Source organism: Rissa tridactyla, chromosome 1, assembly GCF_028500815.1.
Source record: "Rissa tridactyla isolate bRisTri1 chromosome 1, bRisTri1.patW.cur.20221130, whole genome shotgun sequence".
NCBI lineage: Eukaryota > Metazoa > Chordata > Aves > Charadriiformes > Laridae > Rissa > Rissa tridactyla.
The window spans coordinates 23902030-23922266 of NC_071466.1; the positions used below are offsets into that span (position 1 = coordinate 23902030).

Here is a 20237-nt window from a genome sequence, read left to right on the forward strand (position 1 = left end):
CAAACATGTACAATAAGAGAAAAATAATGGGAATGTAAGTTTGTACTTATTTCTAGAAAATAGATTCATTTGACAAACAATGTTCCAAGAGCAAATAAACCTTGTAATGCAATTACTTCAGAAGAAATTCACATCAAGCTACCGCAGTTCTATACACTGTACTTCAGCCGTCAACAGCCAATTCATCTGCTCTGTAGCCAGGACACTTCATTTACAACACGTGTAACAGCACACAGATGGTAAGACGCACAAAGTAATGTACGTTAAGATAAAATGTTACAAAACACTTGTCAAAATAATATATATACGCAAGTCATACCTAGTATTTACAACAAATAGTTTTAAATTAGAAATCGTTCGGAAGGCATCTCCTACATACAAATGTCACACAAACAGAAAAAAAGCGGAAAGGCGGTCAAAGAAAGGTACTGTGTTAGTTATGGCTAAAGACCTTTGGCTCCAAAACTCTGTTATAATTATTTTCAAAAGACAACTAAAACCTGGACCATTTGAGTAGTCTGTCTTGGAACTCCGTTATTACACTGACCACTAAAACACAATGTGAAATTTAGCATGGCAAGAGCCACTTGTAAAACAATCTTATTATTTTAAACATCAAATGCTCCAAGTTAGATGCAATTATGGTTTGGCATTTTCCTAACTCAGTGGGAACACATTTGAGGACAATTACATTTTACTGCATCTCATGCATAAAGTCTGAGGTTATCTGCTCAGCAGGCCATCGGGAAGGCTCTGGCTGTGCTTTATCTGAACGAGGCACAAATGTGCTTAGTAGTTGCTCTAGAACTTTTTTTAGTAACTTAAAGCATGCAAAAGCGAGAGGAAAAGAACAGATGTTGCCGTCACACCTTTCTGATCATGCATCAGTTTTGTCATCAGGAGGATGAGGGCAAGAGTTGCTAGAATACAAACTTTTACCTTTTAGTTGCAACTCTTTTTGCCCACAGACTCTAAAGGCAGGCTGAACCCCAAGTAAATATTTGTCTTAATTGTTGGATAATGTAATTGTGCGTTTTCATTTAACTGTAAGTAGTTTAAAAGATTATGGTGTAGTCTAAGTTTGGCCTGTCTTGTTATATATTATCTTAATCTCTTGCAAGGTCAGATTGCAAAGAAAGACACAGAGAATGTTATAAAACAACCATGTCTATATGTAGGGTACTATATGTAAAACTGTCCTGAGTAATCTGCACCATGAAACATTTGCTTTTTATCTCTCTGAAATTCACTTCTTGAGAAAAAAAAGCCTGCTGCATCCCAAACCATATGCAAACATTTCTGTTCATTTTTAGGGCTAAGGCACCAGCACTATGTGGGAAGTGCCTTCATGGACACTGACATGTCAGAAGATACATCCCAAAACCTCCTTTTTTTTCCCAGCACTCCACAGAACTGAGCCCTGGAAGGAAGTACATTTTAGCAAAGACACATGTAAATAAGTGTGGATCTCATAATATCTTCAGGCCCAGCTGGGAAAGTTTCTGGGTGAGCACTGCAATCCAACTTCAGACATTTTTTTTGCATCTAGAACAAGTCTTTCAAAATGTGATTATGAAAAACATCATCTCCACTTCCACAGTATGTGCATCACTTTGGTTTGCAGGCCCGAATGTGGTAAGTACCCACAAAAATGGCTATGTAAGAAACACAAAAGGGTCACTCATTTAAGGGGAAGGGCATGCATCCATGCCTGCATTTGGAAGTCTGCTCCTTGTGTGTAAATTGAGCATTAGAATTATCTTTTTTAAAAAATCTGAACAGAAATGGCTTGTTTTTAACATCAAAAGAAAAATACAACCCAGCCAGCTTTTTTCACTAACTTTCCCGTGCATTTTCTTTAAGCTGAATCATTGAAAATGTCAGTGCGTATTCCCAGTTCTTAACTGTTTCAGGTCATCTTCCATCACTACGGGAAAGCACAAGCAATGAAGTTCACTATGCGGTGAACAATTCGGCTGAGCATCACCAGACTTTGTATTATTGCTGAGCTATATACACAAGGCATTTGAAATGTACAGTTGTCAAAAGATGTCATTTAAAATCAAAACCACAAACCTGGGCTTTGCACAAGTTGACACAAAGTTATCAAAGCCCCAAAATCTAGCAACTAGTGGGCTTCACAACACTGACGATGAACAAAAATACAGAGGTAACAATAGCAGTAGGAACAAATACATGTTTAAAATAAGGCTTTTTTACATTGTTGTTAAGACGCCTGGCCTCTAGCCCCGTGTTTGTTCTTCATATATTACACATTCATGACAAAGCTGATTGTGTCCATTGTCAGAGAATACCCTTGGATCTGTCCTTATCATCAGATAATGCCCCTAATCAGCAGCATAGAATAAAGTATTATAAAGACATTCATAGCAAATCAGTTCTGAAACAAATGGAGTCTTTTTGTCCTTCCATATTAACAGCAGTCTTGTCATCCTTAATGAGAGTTATCAAGCAGAAATGATCAGTGCTGCAAATATCAGGATCCTGTTTCTTCCTGGTGGCTTTTTAGAAGTTATTCTCCCAAAGCAACTTCATGCCATAGGCAAATCATAGCAATGCAAATCACATATTGCATATGCTGGCCAGAGCTGACCTTAATTGAGTCAGGTTCTTCCCCTTCCAGTACGGACTGACGAGTCTGAGACAAAAATCCATCTCCAGTACACACAATTTCTCTGTCCCTTCCAGTAAGTATTTCTCTTTGTGAAGAAATAATTGGTCAAAACTCATTGTCAATTGACTGGGTATAAGAAGCATGGATCCAGACTGCTTCAATATATTTACATTACCATTCATACATTTGCTAAGTCAAGCTATATGAATACAAAGTGTGAGAACTATGTAACATGGCCAGCAGCCAGCACGTACTGTCTCAACTCTGACTTTGTACATTCACATTATCTCTGTTAGAAAATAAAAAAATACTTTTTACAGAGAGAAATAAGCATATTGGAAATACAAAGAAGCATCTCCCAGGCAAAGAAGTGCGCAAAAAGTGATATAAAAGCTCTACACCGAGAAGCATACGTACATGCAGTATATTGCTGTGACTGAAAGTAATCAATCTGAGATGCCCTGGGCTCCTCGTGTTTCCACTGATGTGCAATAAATGCACATATCTTTACAGTCCATTTCACACTCTGTTCAAGTTTCTATATGACAGAATAAAATTTCCCTGTTCCAATCTGGAATATGGTAAGGCCTTACGGGACGTCCTCCTGCCATTTGGCAATTTAATAGAAAAAGACAGGAAGGATTAGGGTTCACTAAATTCTGCACCAGCTGGTTCATCACATGGGATGTCTCCACCTGATTTTAATGGGTGGTCTCTGCTCAGTGCTCCAAGAGGAAGGAGAAGACTCTCCTGAGATTCCGTGCTGATATACCCCTAAGGAAAAATTCCTCCCTATCCTCAATTTGGCCATCAATATAACGTTAAGAAAAATGAAATGTTACAATGACCTGCATGATTCCATCACTACTTCAACATACCTAAGAAACCGAGATCAAATGCTGCTGCTTCAGCGTAACAGCAATTTGTCTTTGTCAGAAGGCAGACTGCTCTTCATCAGCAATGCTGACATCTGGCAACATTAACTTCAGAGCGGTCTTGAGGAACTGCGTTTTTCTTCTAGACAAAGGTTGTATTTCTGGTTCAAGGGAACCCAAGGTTTTCCCTCCAAAACTGGAGATTCACTGAGCACAAATAAGCTTATCCGTGTGTCCAAGGTCCTTCTCTGGAGTAAGTCTCCCTCCACGTCGATGTCCTTCCCAGGTCCTTGGCCTCTCACTTTTTAAAGGGAGTGAGTTTGTTGAAGGTATGCCAGAAGAGGGATGGCTTCCGCTTAGGTTCTGCCAGGGCGAAAACCTGCTGCTGCGGGATGCTGGTAGGCACAGTGATGTGGCGCTGATGAATAGGATGCAGGCTTTGGTGTGGAGGAGGCACAGGACACCCGTTATAGCTTACACCTGCAAAAGAACAGTTTAAGAAAGCGTATGAGTCAGCCAGCAGAGCAACCAATACTGGGAAAATTTAAGCACAGGACCATGGGACAACTTCAAAGGTCAATAAAGCCAGTGTGAATTTTGCCATGATCTCGAATGGAAGCACTACTAAAGGTTACCTTTTCTGATGTTAGTCTTTTTAATTGCTGCATTGATTTGGCTTAAGAAGAGAATAAAATCAGTAAAAATAACATTACAGAATTACCAAAAATAAGCAGCAGTTTCACACAGCCTGGCTATATTGTTTGCACAAGTAAATTCTGGTATTTCAAAGGAATGACTTTACACAGCATTGTTATATGTATTTTAGTCAACTCTTAGAATAAGGCTGGGTAAAATATTGCTACTAACAAAAATGTTATTTCTTCAGTTTGGAAAATATTTTTCCAAGCTAATGTTCTCAGCCTTTGACCTTTGTGCATTCTGAACAGAATCTCCTGATCACGATTTTCAGCCACTCCCCTGAAAATCTGGACAGATTTTACAGGTATCTAGTGACTGATAAAGAGAAAATGCTTTAATAATATTAATCCCAGGGAGCAGAGGACTACCTAACATCAACTTCCTCATTCCTAAATGCAGATATAACGTGGTCCCACTTGCTCAATTTATTCTGTCAACACACTGGAGATTTACCCAAATTTGACTTTAAGACGGAAAAGGACAAAATCACAAGACATTTTCTGTGACAGAAAAGGAATAAAAAAATGCTCTTTCCAGAGAAACACGTTTTTGGTCCATCCTTCCTTCCTTCCAGTCTAGGACGGAAGGGAGCCATTTTGAGTGTGTTATCAAAAATACAGCAATACGTGGCTTGCAAAAAGAACTTTAGGATATTTTAAACAAAGCACAGAATTACTAAAGAAGAACCACCTGTCTGAGTAAAAGCAAAGGAAGGAATCAGTAACCCTCATTTCTAATTTAATCTCTGCATGCACTTTCTTCCATCCTTACATAAACGGCTTGCCTTACCTCTTGAGTTTCTTCTCTAGTAAAGAGAATACTGACTTGCCTGTCTGAAGGAGACTGGGGCACTGATTTAGTAGACGGTTTACAAAGGCATTGGAATTTGATATTAAAATACAGGTTAATGGAAATTATTTGAACTCCATGTAAACCATGAAAATTTTTTAAAAGATTGAAGAACTCAACCATAGCCACATTGTGCTATTTGCTAAATGAAGAACACCAGAACACAGTGAGAATGTAAAGCAATTCCGAACACCCACCTTTAATTTTTCCATGCCTCGATTTACGGGCATTCTGCATGGCTTGTTTCTTCTGGTTTTCTGAGATTTCCATTCCTATGTCAAAGTGTAAATTAGGGCACAGTTATAAAAATACTGTACCTAATACTTGATTACATTAAATTAGAACAAATAAGTAAACTATGAAACAATTTTTAGTAAATCTTCATAGTAATATCCCTGAAGTTTTTGGAAGCATGTTTTACTTTGTCATATAAATGTAAAAATAGTTTTTCACTGAGATAACAATAGGAACATTAATTTGACTGTAGATTACTGGGAAAAGCTGCTTTCCAGTTCCTGCAAATGGCAATCACTGTGGAACAAACCACACAGAAAGGTCTTTTTATAGACAAGTCCAGATAACAAGAGATTAAAAAAAAAGTGTAAATTAACACTTCTGAAAGCTACGAGTCAGCAAGTAATAGATCAGAAATGCAGAATCTGTTTCTTTTTTCACTTACTCTGAGCTAACTTGGGGTAACAAATTGAAGTCACTGGTATCGCAGTACTACAAATTTGGATAATCTTTCCCTCTACTCGGAGAAGACAACATCACATCATCTTCCAGACACCAAAGCAGGCTGTAATGTGGTTGGGGCTGCATCGGACTGGGGCTGGAGCCCTCACTCTGGTTTCTCATGTACTTGTTTGCATACTTGTATGACTTACCTGATGCTAGAGTATATGGTATTTATGCTATTTACTATCATGTGACAGGTGTATGACTGATCTGTGCTGAGTACAGAGATGCCAGGCATCTGCTGTGAAAGGTGACACCAGTGACTGGTGTCATCCGGAACCCAGGTACAGGCACTCCGGTTCCCTCTCCCTGCGTACAAGCCAGTTGAGATACGTGGATACGTTAAGTTTGCACAAGGAGACAACAGGGTGCACATGCTGTCACTCATTTCACTCATATGCACGTGAAGAGCACAGAAGTCGCAATTAAAAGTCAAAGCAAAGCATCTGGTTTGATTCCATTTTGCATCTTCCTGCACTTCTCTATACTTTTGAAATTCCCTTTACTATTTTAGTCTGAACTGATGAAGAAGTTATTGCAAATCAGCCTATTAGCTTACAATACAACAGCAGTTAGCCATAATTTTGGGGTATTTTATTCTGCAGGGTTTTTTTTTCCTGTATAGAAACAAGGAAACAGATTTAAAAAAATGAAAGCGATTTCATCAACAGAGATCAGACCACTTTCTTAGGGTGACTATTAGTGGTTTGGAGAAGGATTTTCTGGCTGTGGCCTTTTCTTCCCATATATTCATAAAAGCTAAGAAAAGCTAGATATGGTTTGGAAGACAGTGACTCGCACCAAAGTGTCTTTGAAATAGAAGTAAAATGCCATTTGCAGTTCTGAATTGGAAGGGTACATATTGGTTCTCTGAGTGGTTAGATTAGAGGCTTTGTGTGAAGTCCAGCAAGATAGCTTACAAAATCAACAAGACGATAAATTTAAACCTGAGGTTTACAATGCTGGTGCCTTTCCACTGGTTTTGGCTAAAGGTTCAATTATGCCAAAAAAAGAAATTTTAGAAAAGAAGCAAGTCTTCTGGGTAATGGAGAAAACATTCAAGCCACTGTGACTCGCAAGACCAGATGGATATTAGCTATTGCAACTCAACTATCTTCCCTCTGGTTCATGACACCTGTGACAAAACAGGTACATCAAAATAATGAGTTGTGACATTTGAAAAGCAAGTTTCCAGAAGGCTCGCTCTTATCTGGGCAGAAAAGACTGTGCCTATGTGCCATTATCAAGAATACAGTTTCTCGTTAAACTTTATTTTCTTCGCTATATTGCACAGTGCCTGAAGAGCAGCAAGCACGACGGACCCTCCCTTGCAATCCTTGCGCTCAGCACCACGGGAATTGGTGACCCATCCCTAAATAAGGGTTAGTGTTATTACAACAAATCTCATTACCCTTTTGAATATCGTATGTTGATTTTCATGAGGTCCCCATAAAAGAAATAATGACATTTAGGGCTGTAGCTGCTACACCTTTGCAGCTTCCTCTGCCTGCACAAGACAGACCTGCTGCTGCCCAGGGCAAGCACTAGTGTGAGCCTCAGAAGCATCCTGACGTACAGCATTGAGCCCACTCAACACAGTCTCCCGGTGCTCCATAAAGCAACCACTGCAGGAGGAGGTGTAGATACAGATTTGAAGAGCTCAAGAGTGCTCCTCAGAAAGGCTGGGAATGGAAAATGTTCACATTTTATCTTCCTTTGCTCAGGCCTGCTCACAAAAGTGAAGGAGCTGTGATTTATTCCGTATCATCCTTCCATTTGACTCTACTACTGTTCTCATTGTATGCTGGAGTGGAGGCTTTCTGTAACTTTGCTGTAAGAGGGATTGTTTGGACACTCATCATCAGATCCTCTGCATTGCTTAATTACCTTCTGATCACCTTCACACTTTTGCAATATCCACTTTATTTTAGAGTTCTGTTTAGGTAAATTAGGAAAGGCAGCCACCACCCATCCCCATGAGCACAAGGGGACTGAACAAGCTCTACACAGAGAACTCATGAAAGCCATCAGTGTTGTGCCCACGGTGTCACAACGTTACACCGTGGTGTTCAGCAGGGGAGAAGAGTTGGTTTTGAAAAGTTGGGAAAGTTTGAGGAAAGTTTAGCTGTGGCTGCTTCGTTGTTTACTCGAGAAGACTGGGGTTAATTGCAACAGTTGGTGCAACAGGGAAGAGTTAAAACTGATTTTAGAGTATGAATTGGTAAACTTGGAATTATTTTCTTCAGTTTATGGACTATCTACAATACATATGGAGGAGGCCTTATTTTTGTCATATTTACAACGGTATGAAACAAGAGAAAGCCACTAAGATCAAAAGGTTTACATTTGTAAACTAAGGGTTATTCCTGTCTTCCTATTCTTCTGACCAGGTGTTTCAAGCAAGTATGGAATATGAGATTTGGCATCTTGTTTAAATTTTAATAATGTCTTGAGTTATATCATCCACTTCACTGCCTTTCCAATTTTAACCTGCTGTCATCCAAAGCCTAAGCGTGATGAGTGTTATAAAAAGGAGAAATTGCCACGTAGTCAACACATACAAATGCACTAATATTTCCATTACTTCTTTAGGAAGACTTAAAAAGAGTTTTATTTTTCTTATTAGTGTTGCTGTCTTCTCTGTGTATGTTTTGCTAATGAAATTTTGCTGGAGCTTTTGTCACCGATCTTAAAAGCAAGCAAGAAACTATGCAAAAAAGAAATTAAAATAACAATCCTAAATGTACATTCACACAGAAGACGCTGTCCTTAGAGCATCCCACAGGCCGTGGGTCTAACGTTGATCCTAGGATTTGATACCTTTTTCCCTGCTCACTCAAGGTTAGGCTTCATTTGTCTGTAAACTGCCCAGAGGTGCTATTGTTGGGTTTGTCAACAAACCATTGTTGGGTCAATGATACCATGAAACTGCACGGGTCTCCTCGACACAGGAGGTGCCATTATATGACATGGACAGTATAAATCTACAAGTAGAATCATAGAATCATGGAATAGAATAGAATCATAGAATCGTTTACTGCTTGGCTTTATAATAAAGTGTCCTTTATGAACAGATGTTTTTGGGACAATGATTCATACGGAAGTGCTAGGATTTTGGATGGATTTTTATTATTGATTGGTCTCTATGAATTGCATCTTGTCATATCTCACATCTCATTCTGCTCTGCAATGCACCAGAATCATACAGGTTACGCTGTGACACGGGTGTCATAGCTAACTGCCCCCAACGACAGGGCAAACACACCCGGACAGGCTTCACTTACACAGCTATAGGTCATGTCAGGTCTCTCAGAAGGCAGAGTGCACATCTGCAGAAAGCATAAGGAAGTGTAAAAGCAAGAACATTCCCCTTTGTTTCTACACCTTTTAGAGAGGAAATCCTTCCACTCACCCATTTCCTTGTCTTCCCGAACTCTTCTCCTTTCACTTTCGCATGCCTCCATCCATCTCTTTTTATCCTCTTGTTTTTTTGCACAGAACAAATGAATCTCTTCTGTTGCTCTGTTTATTATCTTAAAAGCATTCTTGACATTAATGTTAAAGTCTTTGTCTCTGCCATCTTCAGTGTCCACAATTTCCATCTCATCCATGTCAATACGATCCTTATAATACAAGATGTCCCTTCTCAGTAAGTCCTTCTTACAGAACACAAGCTGATGGTCAAAAAGGAAGAAAGTCCTCTGCTGGCTTTTGCCTTGCTTTGATATTTTGGTCAGTTCTCCTGAGTGGATCAGTTCTGAGCTTCTGGCTAACACATCTGGTCCCTAAGAGGAGATACATATACATGTAGTAAGTAAATCGTATTTTAAGATCTTACTGTGTGCCTAACCAGTCTCATTTTATAATCAAGTCTTAAGTTCATTCACTTTTATCGTATTTTTATTATTAGATTTGAAAACATCATAGAATCATAGAATCATTTAGGTTGGAAAAGACCCTTGGGACCATCGAGTCCAACCATCAACGCCACTCAACAAAGTTCTCCCTTACACCATATCCCTTAACACCACATCTAAATGAGTCTTAAACGCATCCAGGGATGGTGACTCCACCACCTCCCTGGGCAACCTATTCCACTCTTTCCATGAAGAATGTAGATAATCTCATACAGGTAAGCTCAATGAATGTGTTTCTGCTTTACTTTACTTCTTTATAAATCAGGAGGAAAATCATTAAAGTCAACGAAGCAGGTTCAAGTTCTGACAGAACTACCAAAAACCCAAAGGAGATTTTATAGGTCTAGCATTTTAAAAAAAAATCCATTTTGTCATCTCAATCCAGTGTCATCTCAAAGATAAGTGCCCATGTTAATACATGCTGCTCTTCCTGATTTATAAACAAGGTAATCAGTAACAGAATCACTGTAAATAAAGCAACTGGACTTTTAACTGAGCAATGACCACTTGAAAAGTAGACACCATAAACTACCTACTATGCAGAAAGACATATCCTGGAGAGGACATGAAGTACTGTACACAGTACCTTTGGTCAGGAAAGGGACAGGCTGACACTTACCTCCCAGTCTACGATAGAGACTTGCCAACGTGCAATCTTGTCTATGCTTTCTAGTCTTCGTTTTCGCTCATTGATCAGGCACGCTACGTTCTTCATAGCCTCATATGCAGCTTTTATGTTGTTATAATCGCTGGGAAATGCAGGCAGATTTCAAAGATCACTTAGGCAATGGATATGATGCAATCACAAACTGTGTCACAGTGCTTTAAGTATTAGCCCACATTACCCATTGATCCCTCTACTCGGGGTACTTAAATAAGAGAAACCTGATTCTCAGCTACCCTGAACTTCACATAGTAGTCTGTACAATTCGGTGCTGCTGTATTACTATGCTTCGTCCAGGAGCAAATTATTAAACTGGTGGAAGGAGGCAGAGGAGGTAGACTAATGAACTGCAATACTGGCTCTACTGAAAACAACAGTAGAACTCCCATTGTCCTCAGTGATACATACATTTCACCAAAGGAATTTATTTTTAAGCAAGATTTTAGTGGGATTTTATTGGGAAGGGCATTCCTTTAATCATGTTTAACAACTGTATTCTCTCCTTCTTGTTCCCAACAGCTGGGTCAATGAATGCAAATGGAGAACGCTATGTGGCCAGAAAAAGTACCAAAAGCAACCTCAAACAGGGTGAGTGAGGGATGCAAGAACATGGGCACCGAAGAGAGGAATGAAAGGAGACAATGCTGACAAAGTGGCCAGTTTTCATGGAACAAGTGTGTAAGAGCCAGGGCAGTCCCCTTCCCCTGCCTGCACCAGGTCAAATGCAAGCCTCCTGTCCTTCCATTGCTCTGCTCCCCTCCTTCTTTCCCTGAGCTCCCCACGTGCTTATGAATGCCCCCAACTTGTAAGCAGGTTTTCGTTCCCCTTTGAATAGCATCCATCACTCCTTCACCTTTCTCAAATGGATCTCTGAGAAGAGAGAAGGAAAGAGATGCATTTCTTCCATTAGAGTCCCAACAGAGCAGTTGCCTTCCTCCTTTATCAGAACGCCTCTTGCAGAAAAGGGAGCCAGAGGTAGAAAAGAGTATGAGCCAGAAATAAATCCTGCCAAGGGGTCAGCCTCGCCGTCCTTTTTATCTGCTCCTGTCTCAGTTCCTGTTTTCATCAGCTGCTGCTGATGGATGCGTTACTGCATGTTACTCTTCTCTCTCTATTTATACCTATGGAAACTCTTCCTGTTGCACTGTATACAAAAAGTGAGATTAACACTAACAGGATTCTACTAAGGTCAGGGAGATGCCCCACAGGGTGACTGCATGATATCCACACTGCTACTTTTGCCCTTCCTTATCTCAGTCCCTTCTTTCTCTGTTGGTGTGTACGTTATTCTACATTTGCTGCATAACCTGTGGCCTTCACAGCAGGCTGTACACATCGGATTGTCAAACTTTTTACGAAAACAAAACAAAAAGCTACCAAAAAAACCCCAGTTGGCTGGAGCTTTACCAAGGCTCCATGTGGGTGTTGGCCTGCCTGTCTGTGAGCATCTCTGTGCACTGGGCGCCCACCCGTGCCACAGAAGAGGAAAACAGGTCCTATGCGTACTTGCCACAGCAAGGTGGCAAGACCTTGCTGTCACTTCATCTGCAGGTTTAATAGCTCACAGAATAATCTTCCTAAAATTAGTAAAATTAGAGATACCCATGTTAGTAATTGTTATTGCAGGACTTTCCAGGTAGCCACGGAACTGAATGGAGGCATTTCACACCTGAATGTCAGTACTTCACATCCCCTATATTTTGTCCCCTGCAAAAATCCCGTGGTCTCCACGGGGAGTTTTCTCAAGGTCAAAGAAGTGCAGACTTTGCACAAGGAAGCGTTGCCTCAGGCTGCATTTGAACTTTAAGCACAGGGGTCACAATGGAACATTTTTCTTGCAGTTGTACAAGGCAAAAAGGCAGACATTTAAAGATAAAATCTTAATTTAGTCAAAGATTTAGTCAGCTCAGGGGTATACTTGAAAGGCTAATAACCCGCAACTTCAATTGTTATTTATCCCATCTGAAAATCTAGTATCTGGACTTTATTGCAAACAAAGGCAATGTTTATTACTAGTAAGTTTCTGAAAAACATTACCTCCAAACTTGCTCAGATTGTGTTTTTTATTAAAGTCTTCTTTACTTTTTCTTGTGTCCATAACATTTATGCAGCTTCCCCCTTTCTTCTGTGGATTTCCTTCTCCTTCATTTCTTTGACACATTGGCTTTTTTTCACTATGATTTACACATCCCTCCCACAACCTATTTCAGCACCTTCTTCCTTTCCTTCTCCCTCTTTCACTTATTCCTCATTCTGTCTTGCATCCCGTCGGTCCCCTGTGCTGCATTTTCAGATACTGTTTTGGTTAATATTTGTGATGGTTCCAAGATGCCCATCTAGTAAGGAGCTCCTGCCTATAGTGGTCAATGGGAGTTTTGTTCCTGTTCTCAAAAGCCTCAGTGTTGTGTCACCCAGAAAGCTTGAGTAATTAGGTGTTATAACTATTATAAGATTTGGGTTTTTCATGCTCTCACCTGTGCTCCTGAGTGGTGTATTTGAGCAATTCTGCAAGCTGCAGAGGGTACTTGCAGATTTTCTGAACGGGCGTGAGAAGAAAACCATCAATGGCAATGTCAATCATCTGCTGAAGCAAGCGACAGGCCTCAAAGAAGTGACGGTATTTGCCCTGTTTCATCAGTTTCGAAAGTTCAATGCAGGCACTGGGATGATTGTTACAGTACTCTGAATAAATAGCAAAGCCTTCTTGCTATTAACAAAAAAAGAAAAAAGTCAAAGCTTTAACTAAAGTATTTGCCTATAAAGCAGGAAAGATATTTGTGTAACATCTGTTATATCTCATTAGATTAATTAATCCATTTCCTATATTGTTTCCTGGCTGATCAGCCTTGAAACTATGCAGAAATCTACTTTGTAACTGTCAAAACTATGTACCTGCTTTGTAAGAACACAGAAACAGAGACCTCCATTGAGTCAGGATAATCTAACCCACTTTAGAGTACTTTTCTTTGTGGAAGACAGCTATAGGCTTAGCAAGTGTCTATCATGAACTCACAGCCTCTTTCCCCACCACCTTCTTTCCTTATTTTCTTTAGGAAGTTTTTGCATGCCCAATATGAGGTCACTGCAAATAGTCCAGCTCATCTGTGATCGTTACAGTTCTGAAAGGGAAACTTAAAAATGTGTACAAAGTTACATGCTTGCTAAAGATAAGGAGAAATCTAAACCATTAAATAACTCTTTAATTGTAAAATATTTTACATGCTAAAATGCTATCTATACATAGTGGAGTATCTGATAAGCACTTGTTACTAAAATCCCCTTCTAACATGGTAACTTAGCATTTTCTTATCATATTTTGTTAATTTCATAAATAAAATCGACTTCTGCAACGTACGTGTTGAAGAAAACATGACCCTATTTCACTTAGATGAGGTTCTTCTTTGTTGTACTGTTTCTCAAGATCCTTCAGAAACTTCCTTTGGAACTTGTAAATATCTTCAATATTTCCAAAAATGGTGCTTAACTGAGCTGCGGTGAACATTCCTGTATGTTTGCGACACTGCCGAATATAACCCTGGAAACGAAATTTAAAAAAAACCTCTTTAGTTTGAAGATGTGAAAACAGGTTCTACCCCGAACAAGCCCCTTTGAGCTGGCCAAACCCCTGTGGATCCATGGGCAGGTGAGCGGTTCCACAGCCACACACATGGCCGCGCAATTTCAGATTTGCATCCGAAATGTTTACACATTGATTCTGGCAGTCCAACTTCTGTCTCACAGTACCGTAAATGATTCAGGGAACCAGAAACCCGCAGACTGTGTAAAACCCACGATGCTACTTTAGCTGCCGTGCATTTGCATAGCAATTTCTCTGTGCCACAACAGTTCTCCAATGGATCAGAACAAACCCTAAAACAATTAATATAAAGACAATTTCTGCCAGGGCTTAAGTACTGGTTCCTTAACCAGTAGTTAAGTAGGGCAGAGTCTAAGCCAGAGAAACAAATGAAGAACATATTATAATGCATTCAGAATGCCGCTGTTTGGTAAAATCCATATGGTATCGGCAGGAGGTAACAGTATTGGCAAGACCACACATACAAGCACTTTTCCAGTTTTTGTCTCTTTACTTGTAAGAACATCACAGGGGGCCAGTTCACTTTATTCGTATCCAATGTTAAGCAGACACACAACGGAGTCCTCCAGTTTTAAAATGCCCTCAGAGCAAATTCTGCTCTGCCATCAGTAACCGACATGAGATCTCATCAGCATTCGCGTAACTAAGCAAAGGTGCGATCGGGGGCCTCTTAGGGCCGAAACACGCAGCAGCAGCCGCTGCCACGCACAGCCACACATCCTCAGGTGCCTGTCCCACACAGCCGAGCGTGGCGAGGAGGACACAGCGCAGGGGCTGAGCACCCAGGAACAGCTGCTGTGCTCATGCTCTCCTACCAGTTACGGCGCCGGGGTACAGAGGAGCGCGAAGGTTAACTGGTGGGACAGGGCTTATCTGCCAGGCTCCTCCAGTTGGCTGCTTTCGGGCAGGCTTCCCCCAAATCGCTTTGGGAGCAGACAGCTGTAAAAAGCCTTGCGATTGCTCCGGTGAGGTTTACCAGGAAGCAACCCTGAATATTGCTGGCACTGACATGAATATTCCTGTCTCCTCCGCAGCCATCTGCTCTGAGAGCTGTGCAGCGGCTACGCTGCAAGCCAGCTACCACATTTACTACTGTTAGGAGGACAAGGAAAACTAATCCCTGCGTGCGGCTCTTGTAATGTGGATTGCAGACACTTCTTGAATGTAAACTGTTTTTCTGAGTATACTCCAGCTTCGTGATCCTGACTGCACCAGTCCTAGTGATTCATTCTGGTGCGGAGCTTGCAAATTTGGATTACTATCTGCAGTAGCTTTTCTGGCTTAGTCTTACTTGAGTGTATTTTCAGCCTTATGTCCTGCTTGCACCACCCTACAGGGGCGCTCTGAGGAAAGCAGACCATCTCTACCCCACATGTTGAACACGGAGTATCACTTCTCTGCTTGGAAAATGTGTGTCTGCACTCTTGAACTAAACTCAGAGGCCTGTCAGATCTAAGAGAGGTACAGAATACATTTATTAGAGAAAATTAGTTATTAATATCAGTCTAAGAATTAATAGGCCAGTAAAATATGAAAGTCATGTCCTAGAACTTGGCTAACTGTGGCAGCGACACAGCTGCGTGTACAAATTCCTCCCTGATCTTTTAGGCACACAGTCAAGCTTACTAGCTTAAGTGAATAGTGAATCTAAATGACAAAACCTACATTTAATGTTTTAAAATTAGCTAATTAGCAACCAGTTCTTATCTTTTGGTTTTCCCTTTTTTCTTTCTTCAAAATGCATAAAAAAGGCCTGATCTAACAAACAAACAAAACCCAACCGAAACCCACTGCTGTCTTGTCTACTTTATTGTCCATGAAAGAATCTAACGAGTGGCAGACTAAAGGATGACAAAATGACAAATACAGAGAGAGACCTAGCAAACTAAGGGTACAAAGAATATTTTGGTAGGTTGCTTAGCACCCTTCCAGATGCTAACCACAAACACAAGTCAAATACAGGTCAAATGCGTCACAGTCCATGTCCAAAGAGGGAAACTTCAGTGAAAATATTAAGAAGCTTCTTGTCCAAGTGTGAGCCTCCAACAAAATTTGAATAAAAAGCAGAGGAAGCCCCACATTTTATGGTTTAAACAAGCAAGGTAGTTCTAAAACACCTTTGAAGACTTCTTCTAAGCACCCAGCAAAAATCTCTTCGTTGGAGAAAACAAAAAAAAATCTCACACAGCAAACATTCTTTTTGCAAGTTACTTTGAAAAAGTTTTGTCCCTGAACTGTAATTATTTTATTAAAGTTACTGCAAGTTTTCTATCTAAACCAAGTGGTAAAAAGTTACAAATAAACTGGAATTCCTTCTCTCATTATTATGGAAATAGCGGTCAGATAAACAAAGCACTATTTCCATGTCAAAAGTGGACTGTTGTTTTTTTTTTAAAAAAAAGGAAGTGGTGCCTTGTGGCAGTCAGAGAAGAAAACCGTAAGAGGACACAAGTCGGGTCTGACTGACAGCCTCAGATGTGCAATGGGGAATATTTTGATACGAGAAACCAACCCAGTTTTCAACTTATATGGGATGTTTTGTTCACATTAGGTCAGCAGAACGCCCTCAGGTTAAAGCATGTACCTCACAGATGTCCTTGAGGTGCTTGATATAGACTCGTTCTGTGTTCATAATTTCCTGTATAACGTTGGTTCTCATCTGATCCTTGTTTTCAGCTATTTTCTGACGATGCTTGCTAATATCTGCATCTTGTTCTTCATCCTGGATACTACTACAATTCTCTGGCACTTCTTCCTGATTAACTCGCAGCTGCAGCCAGAAAAAACAAAGCAAACTAGAGTAAAGCAGCGAACTTTTACAAAATGTGATAAAACTGTTACCAACTTCTTACAATTAAGAGAGGACTCGCTACAGAAATGTTCCCATTCTTACCTTATAGAGAGGGTGCCACAAAAAGATTTATCTCATTGTACCCACTGCATATTCAAATAAAGTGTTGAGATTTCTGGCTGGTTAAATACACGGCTTTCTACTCACAGGATTGGAAAGATACCATATTGTGTCCCCTGTGTATTTTTTAGACTTAAGGTTATTTCTGACCCTTACTAATAGTTTATGTGCTATTTTGGCCAAGCCAGCATGTGGGTAAAAATTACAAAAGCAGACGCCTCAAACACTTCTAAATAGTTTCCCTCTGCCCCGGTTCCCCACCTCTACGATATGGATAACAGCACCTCCTTTTTCAACTTTTGTCTGGTTGCCCATGTTGGCTGGAGATCTAGGAAGGGCAAAGGCAGGAACCATCTCTTGCACTTTGTGTAGTACTTCATACAGCGTGGCCCAAGCTTCATTACAGGCTTTCAAAAAGTTCTTTAAATTAATTTCTGAAACATAGCTTAATTTTATACCATTCAAGAGTCATACTGTCATTAATCTGGCTGAGTTCTAACTGGGGAGTTCAGACTGTGAACCAATTCCTACACGGTGTCGTGATAATAAATTAAGCCCTATTTTACCAAGAAATCCCTGCAGCTTTCCCCGCTGCCTCATGAGAACTGCTGTGTCCTCTCCGCGTACGCTGGTTGCTCCTGGTTGAGCTTTCTGCTACCCTCATTTCTGCTTGAGAAATTCCCCTGGTTACCAAAGGACCACACAAAGGAAGAAGCCAGCGTAAAAGGTGTCGGAGGAGCTAAGGGATCCTGGGGTGTGATTCTCTATTGCTTTTTTCCTTGTGAAGTCATTAGCAGCTACACTGCTGATGTTCAGAAGCAAAGATGCTGAGGATCAGGCCCTTCACTTAAATGTAATGCCATGACCATTGCTGTTGTACTCTGCTAGGAATCTCGCGTGACAATGGTGCCAAAGCAAGAGAGTTACTCACCCTGACGAAGCTAGCTGGAAACCAGGCTTCCTTGTCCTCATTTCTTCCCCACCACCAGTCTTTGTTGGAAGCTTCTAGAACTCTAATGACATCTCCAGCTTTGAAGCCCAGCTCTTGATCATCCATAGTCACATGGTCCCAGAGAGCCTCTGCATAGACAATGCTGCCATCGCTTATCAGCTGAGATGGGAAGAAAAGGAGGTTGTGAAGGACAAAAGATAAACAACGAGCTGTTTATAAATTACTAAAAGACCAAACAAAATACCTCACTAGAGCGCCCATGATTACTCCTGTTACAGGATAAAGCTAAAATTATGGATTTTTCAGAAATCTCTGCATCTGTTTATTAGTGAGAACAATTAGAGTCCTACTCCGGAGCAGTCACACAGGCTAACGAGTCACACTCCCGGTGAAGTGCCAGTCACTGTGCTCTGCCCTTGGCATCTGCTCCTGGGCCCTGCCAGAGACAGGACACCGCGGCTGCTGGATTCTTCGCTATGCTGGCTACTGCCGTTGCACTTTTTAGTAATATGAAACCTCAGACCTGTGTAAAACACACACGCCCACCCCCATCGTTACAGCGATGCGAAGCCCAGGACATTACCTCATTAATTGCTAGCTGTTCCCCTCCAGGCTGCAGGTACCTGGGAGTGGCTTGGCACAGCTCCTCGTAACTGTAGTCTTCCTCGCTGCCATTGTCGTCCACTAAGGCCGAAGACTCGGTCCCACCATCTGCAGCAACTAAAACAAAGGTGCAACAGCTGTTTGCTGCATCATTGTTATGATTCCCCAAAAATAACAGTGCAAGAGGAATCGCTGAGAAGTTGCCTTTGTTGTCGCGAATATAACAATAACAGCAGAAGTGGAGGGCAGCAGAGCTCTCAGGAAAAGAGCTCTTCCGCCATTAAATGCTTTTTTACTCTTCTTCGGAATCTTCTCATTTAGCAGCTGATGAAACTGAGAATTCTCCTGTTTGTGTGTGAAAAATAGAACTACAACCATTCTTTCTTTCTTTATTTATTTACCCAGAGGAAACCTCAGATGACCTGGCTCAGAAGGGAAGTCCCAATGCCATTTCCCACATGGCAGATGAGGGAGCTCCAACAAGCTGTCAGCCCCAGGCTGGGTGCCATCACATCGTCACATCCCCTAGGGGGACATAATGACCAGACACCTCCGTGCCCATCCACCCGAGAGGGGCGGGCAGCTCACGCCGCAGCCCTGGCTCTCAGCCGGCTGCCTCCACCTCTCCCACGTTCTGGGGGTCCTCTGGCAGCAGTGGGGTACCTATGGGGTGGCCTGAGGGGACATGGTGTAACTGCCTGAGAAAAAAAAAAAAACTTGTTCTAATTGCCCCAAATCACAAAAAAATTCTTGGCTTGATAAGTGTACATTTTCTGACCAAAGAAGCAGCTTTGTAGAGAAATAGAAGCCAGAACTAAGATGGGCTTCATCTTATTACACAGCCACATAAACCAAGGGACACATCATTTCAGTGGCTGTGCCTGTGCACACGTACATGTGCAGTTACTGTATAAAACTGTAAAACCCATGTGGGGCTGCATTGCTGGGTGGTAGATCCTTTTGGCGATCATCTCCATGCTGGCAGATGAAGAGGACTGGGGACTGATGGGACCAAGTAATACTGAGCGACCCACGTCCACACTGCTCAGTGCCAGACCCTTTCGGAGTAAGTTTGCCTTTGAAAGCCAGCTGTGATGTTCAAACGGATCAGGGCATGAGCTAGTAATCATGAAGCGTTCATGACCAGTGGCCCAGTGCTTGAGTGCATTAATTTATCCCTAAAGATTTATTCCTATGGCAGGCCCAAGCTGTGAATAACTACAGAGTCTGAAGATAATACAGCGCTCAAAAATCCGACAAAATATAAAAAATAAAATTCAGAATGTGCTGCTAGAACTGATCTCCTTTCATAATGGTTACTGTGTCCCAGATAAATTGCCGCGCAGCCTGCCGAGCATCTCTCTCACTCCTGAGTGCCTGGGAAGGGACCTTTTTAAGCGGAGTTATTGAACCTGCCAATTCCACCAGGCAGCAGGGCCCTGCCCCTGCCCCTTCCCTGCCCTGCGTCGAGCCTGGGCACCGCCTGCCTGCTGAGCTCTGGGCTCCGGCTGGGTGAGAGCCACAAAGAGATGACTCCTGGCTTTACTCCGCACACCTACGCAACTGACGGGCACGCCGCTGCCTATCTGTCATTCACCATGTAGGGAGAAACACTTCAACCCCCTCCTTATGGGCGCTCACACCACCACTAGCATCTTTGGTCGTTTGGGTATTAATTTGCAAAGGAGATCAAAGCTGATTACTGCACAGATGCACTGAAAAGCTAGGAAGATTTTTCTTTCCTTTAAAAGTAGAAAAATATTGCATAGTCTTGATGTAACAGAACATGGCTATTC

General features: G+C 41.4%; 1 protein-coding gene across 6 annotated transcripts in view; it reads right to left on the minus strand.

Annotated features, from left to right (window-relative positions):
- Positions 1-2: 2 nt before the first annotated feature.
- The window catches only part of SPATA13 (spermatogenesis associated 13), a 165626-nt gene continuing 145391 nt past the window's right edge, over positions 3-20237 (minus strand). For 3 of the 6 annotated variants that reach the window (XM_054209240.1, XM_054209233.1, XM_054209249.1), the window contains exons 5-13: positions 18422-18558; positions 17818-17997; positions 16560-16745; positions 13733-13912; positions 12852-13084; positions 10333-10462; positions 9209-9581; positions 5256-5330; positions 4-3990 (exon numbers count right to left, since the gene is read on the minus strand). In XM_054209240.1, the coding sequence (XP_054065215.1) occupies positions 3809-3990; positions 5256-5330; positions 9209-9581; positions 10333-10462; positions 12852-13084; positions 13733-13912; positions 16560-16745; positions 17818-17997; positions 18422-18558 (1676 nt within the window). In that variant the 3' untranslated portion in view covers positions 4-3808. Of the gene's footprint in view, positions 3991-5255; positions 5331-9208; positions 9582-10332; positions 10463-12851; positions 13085-13732; positions 13913-16559; positions 16746-17817; positions 17998-18421; positions 18559-20237 lie in introns of all 6 variants that reach the window. The other 3 variants (XM_054209257.1, XM_054209266.1, XM_054209223.1) reach the window with 2 other exon arrangements.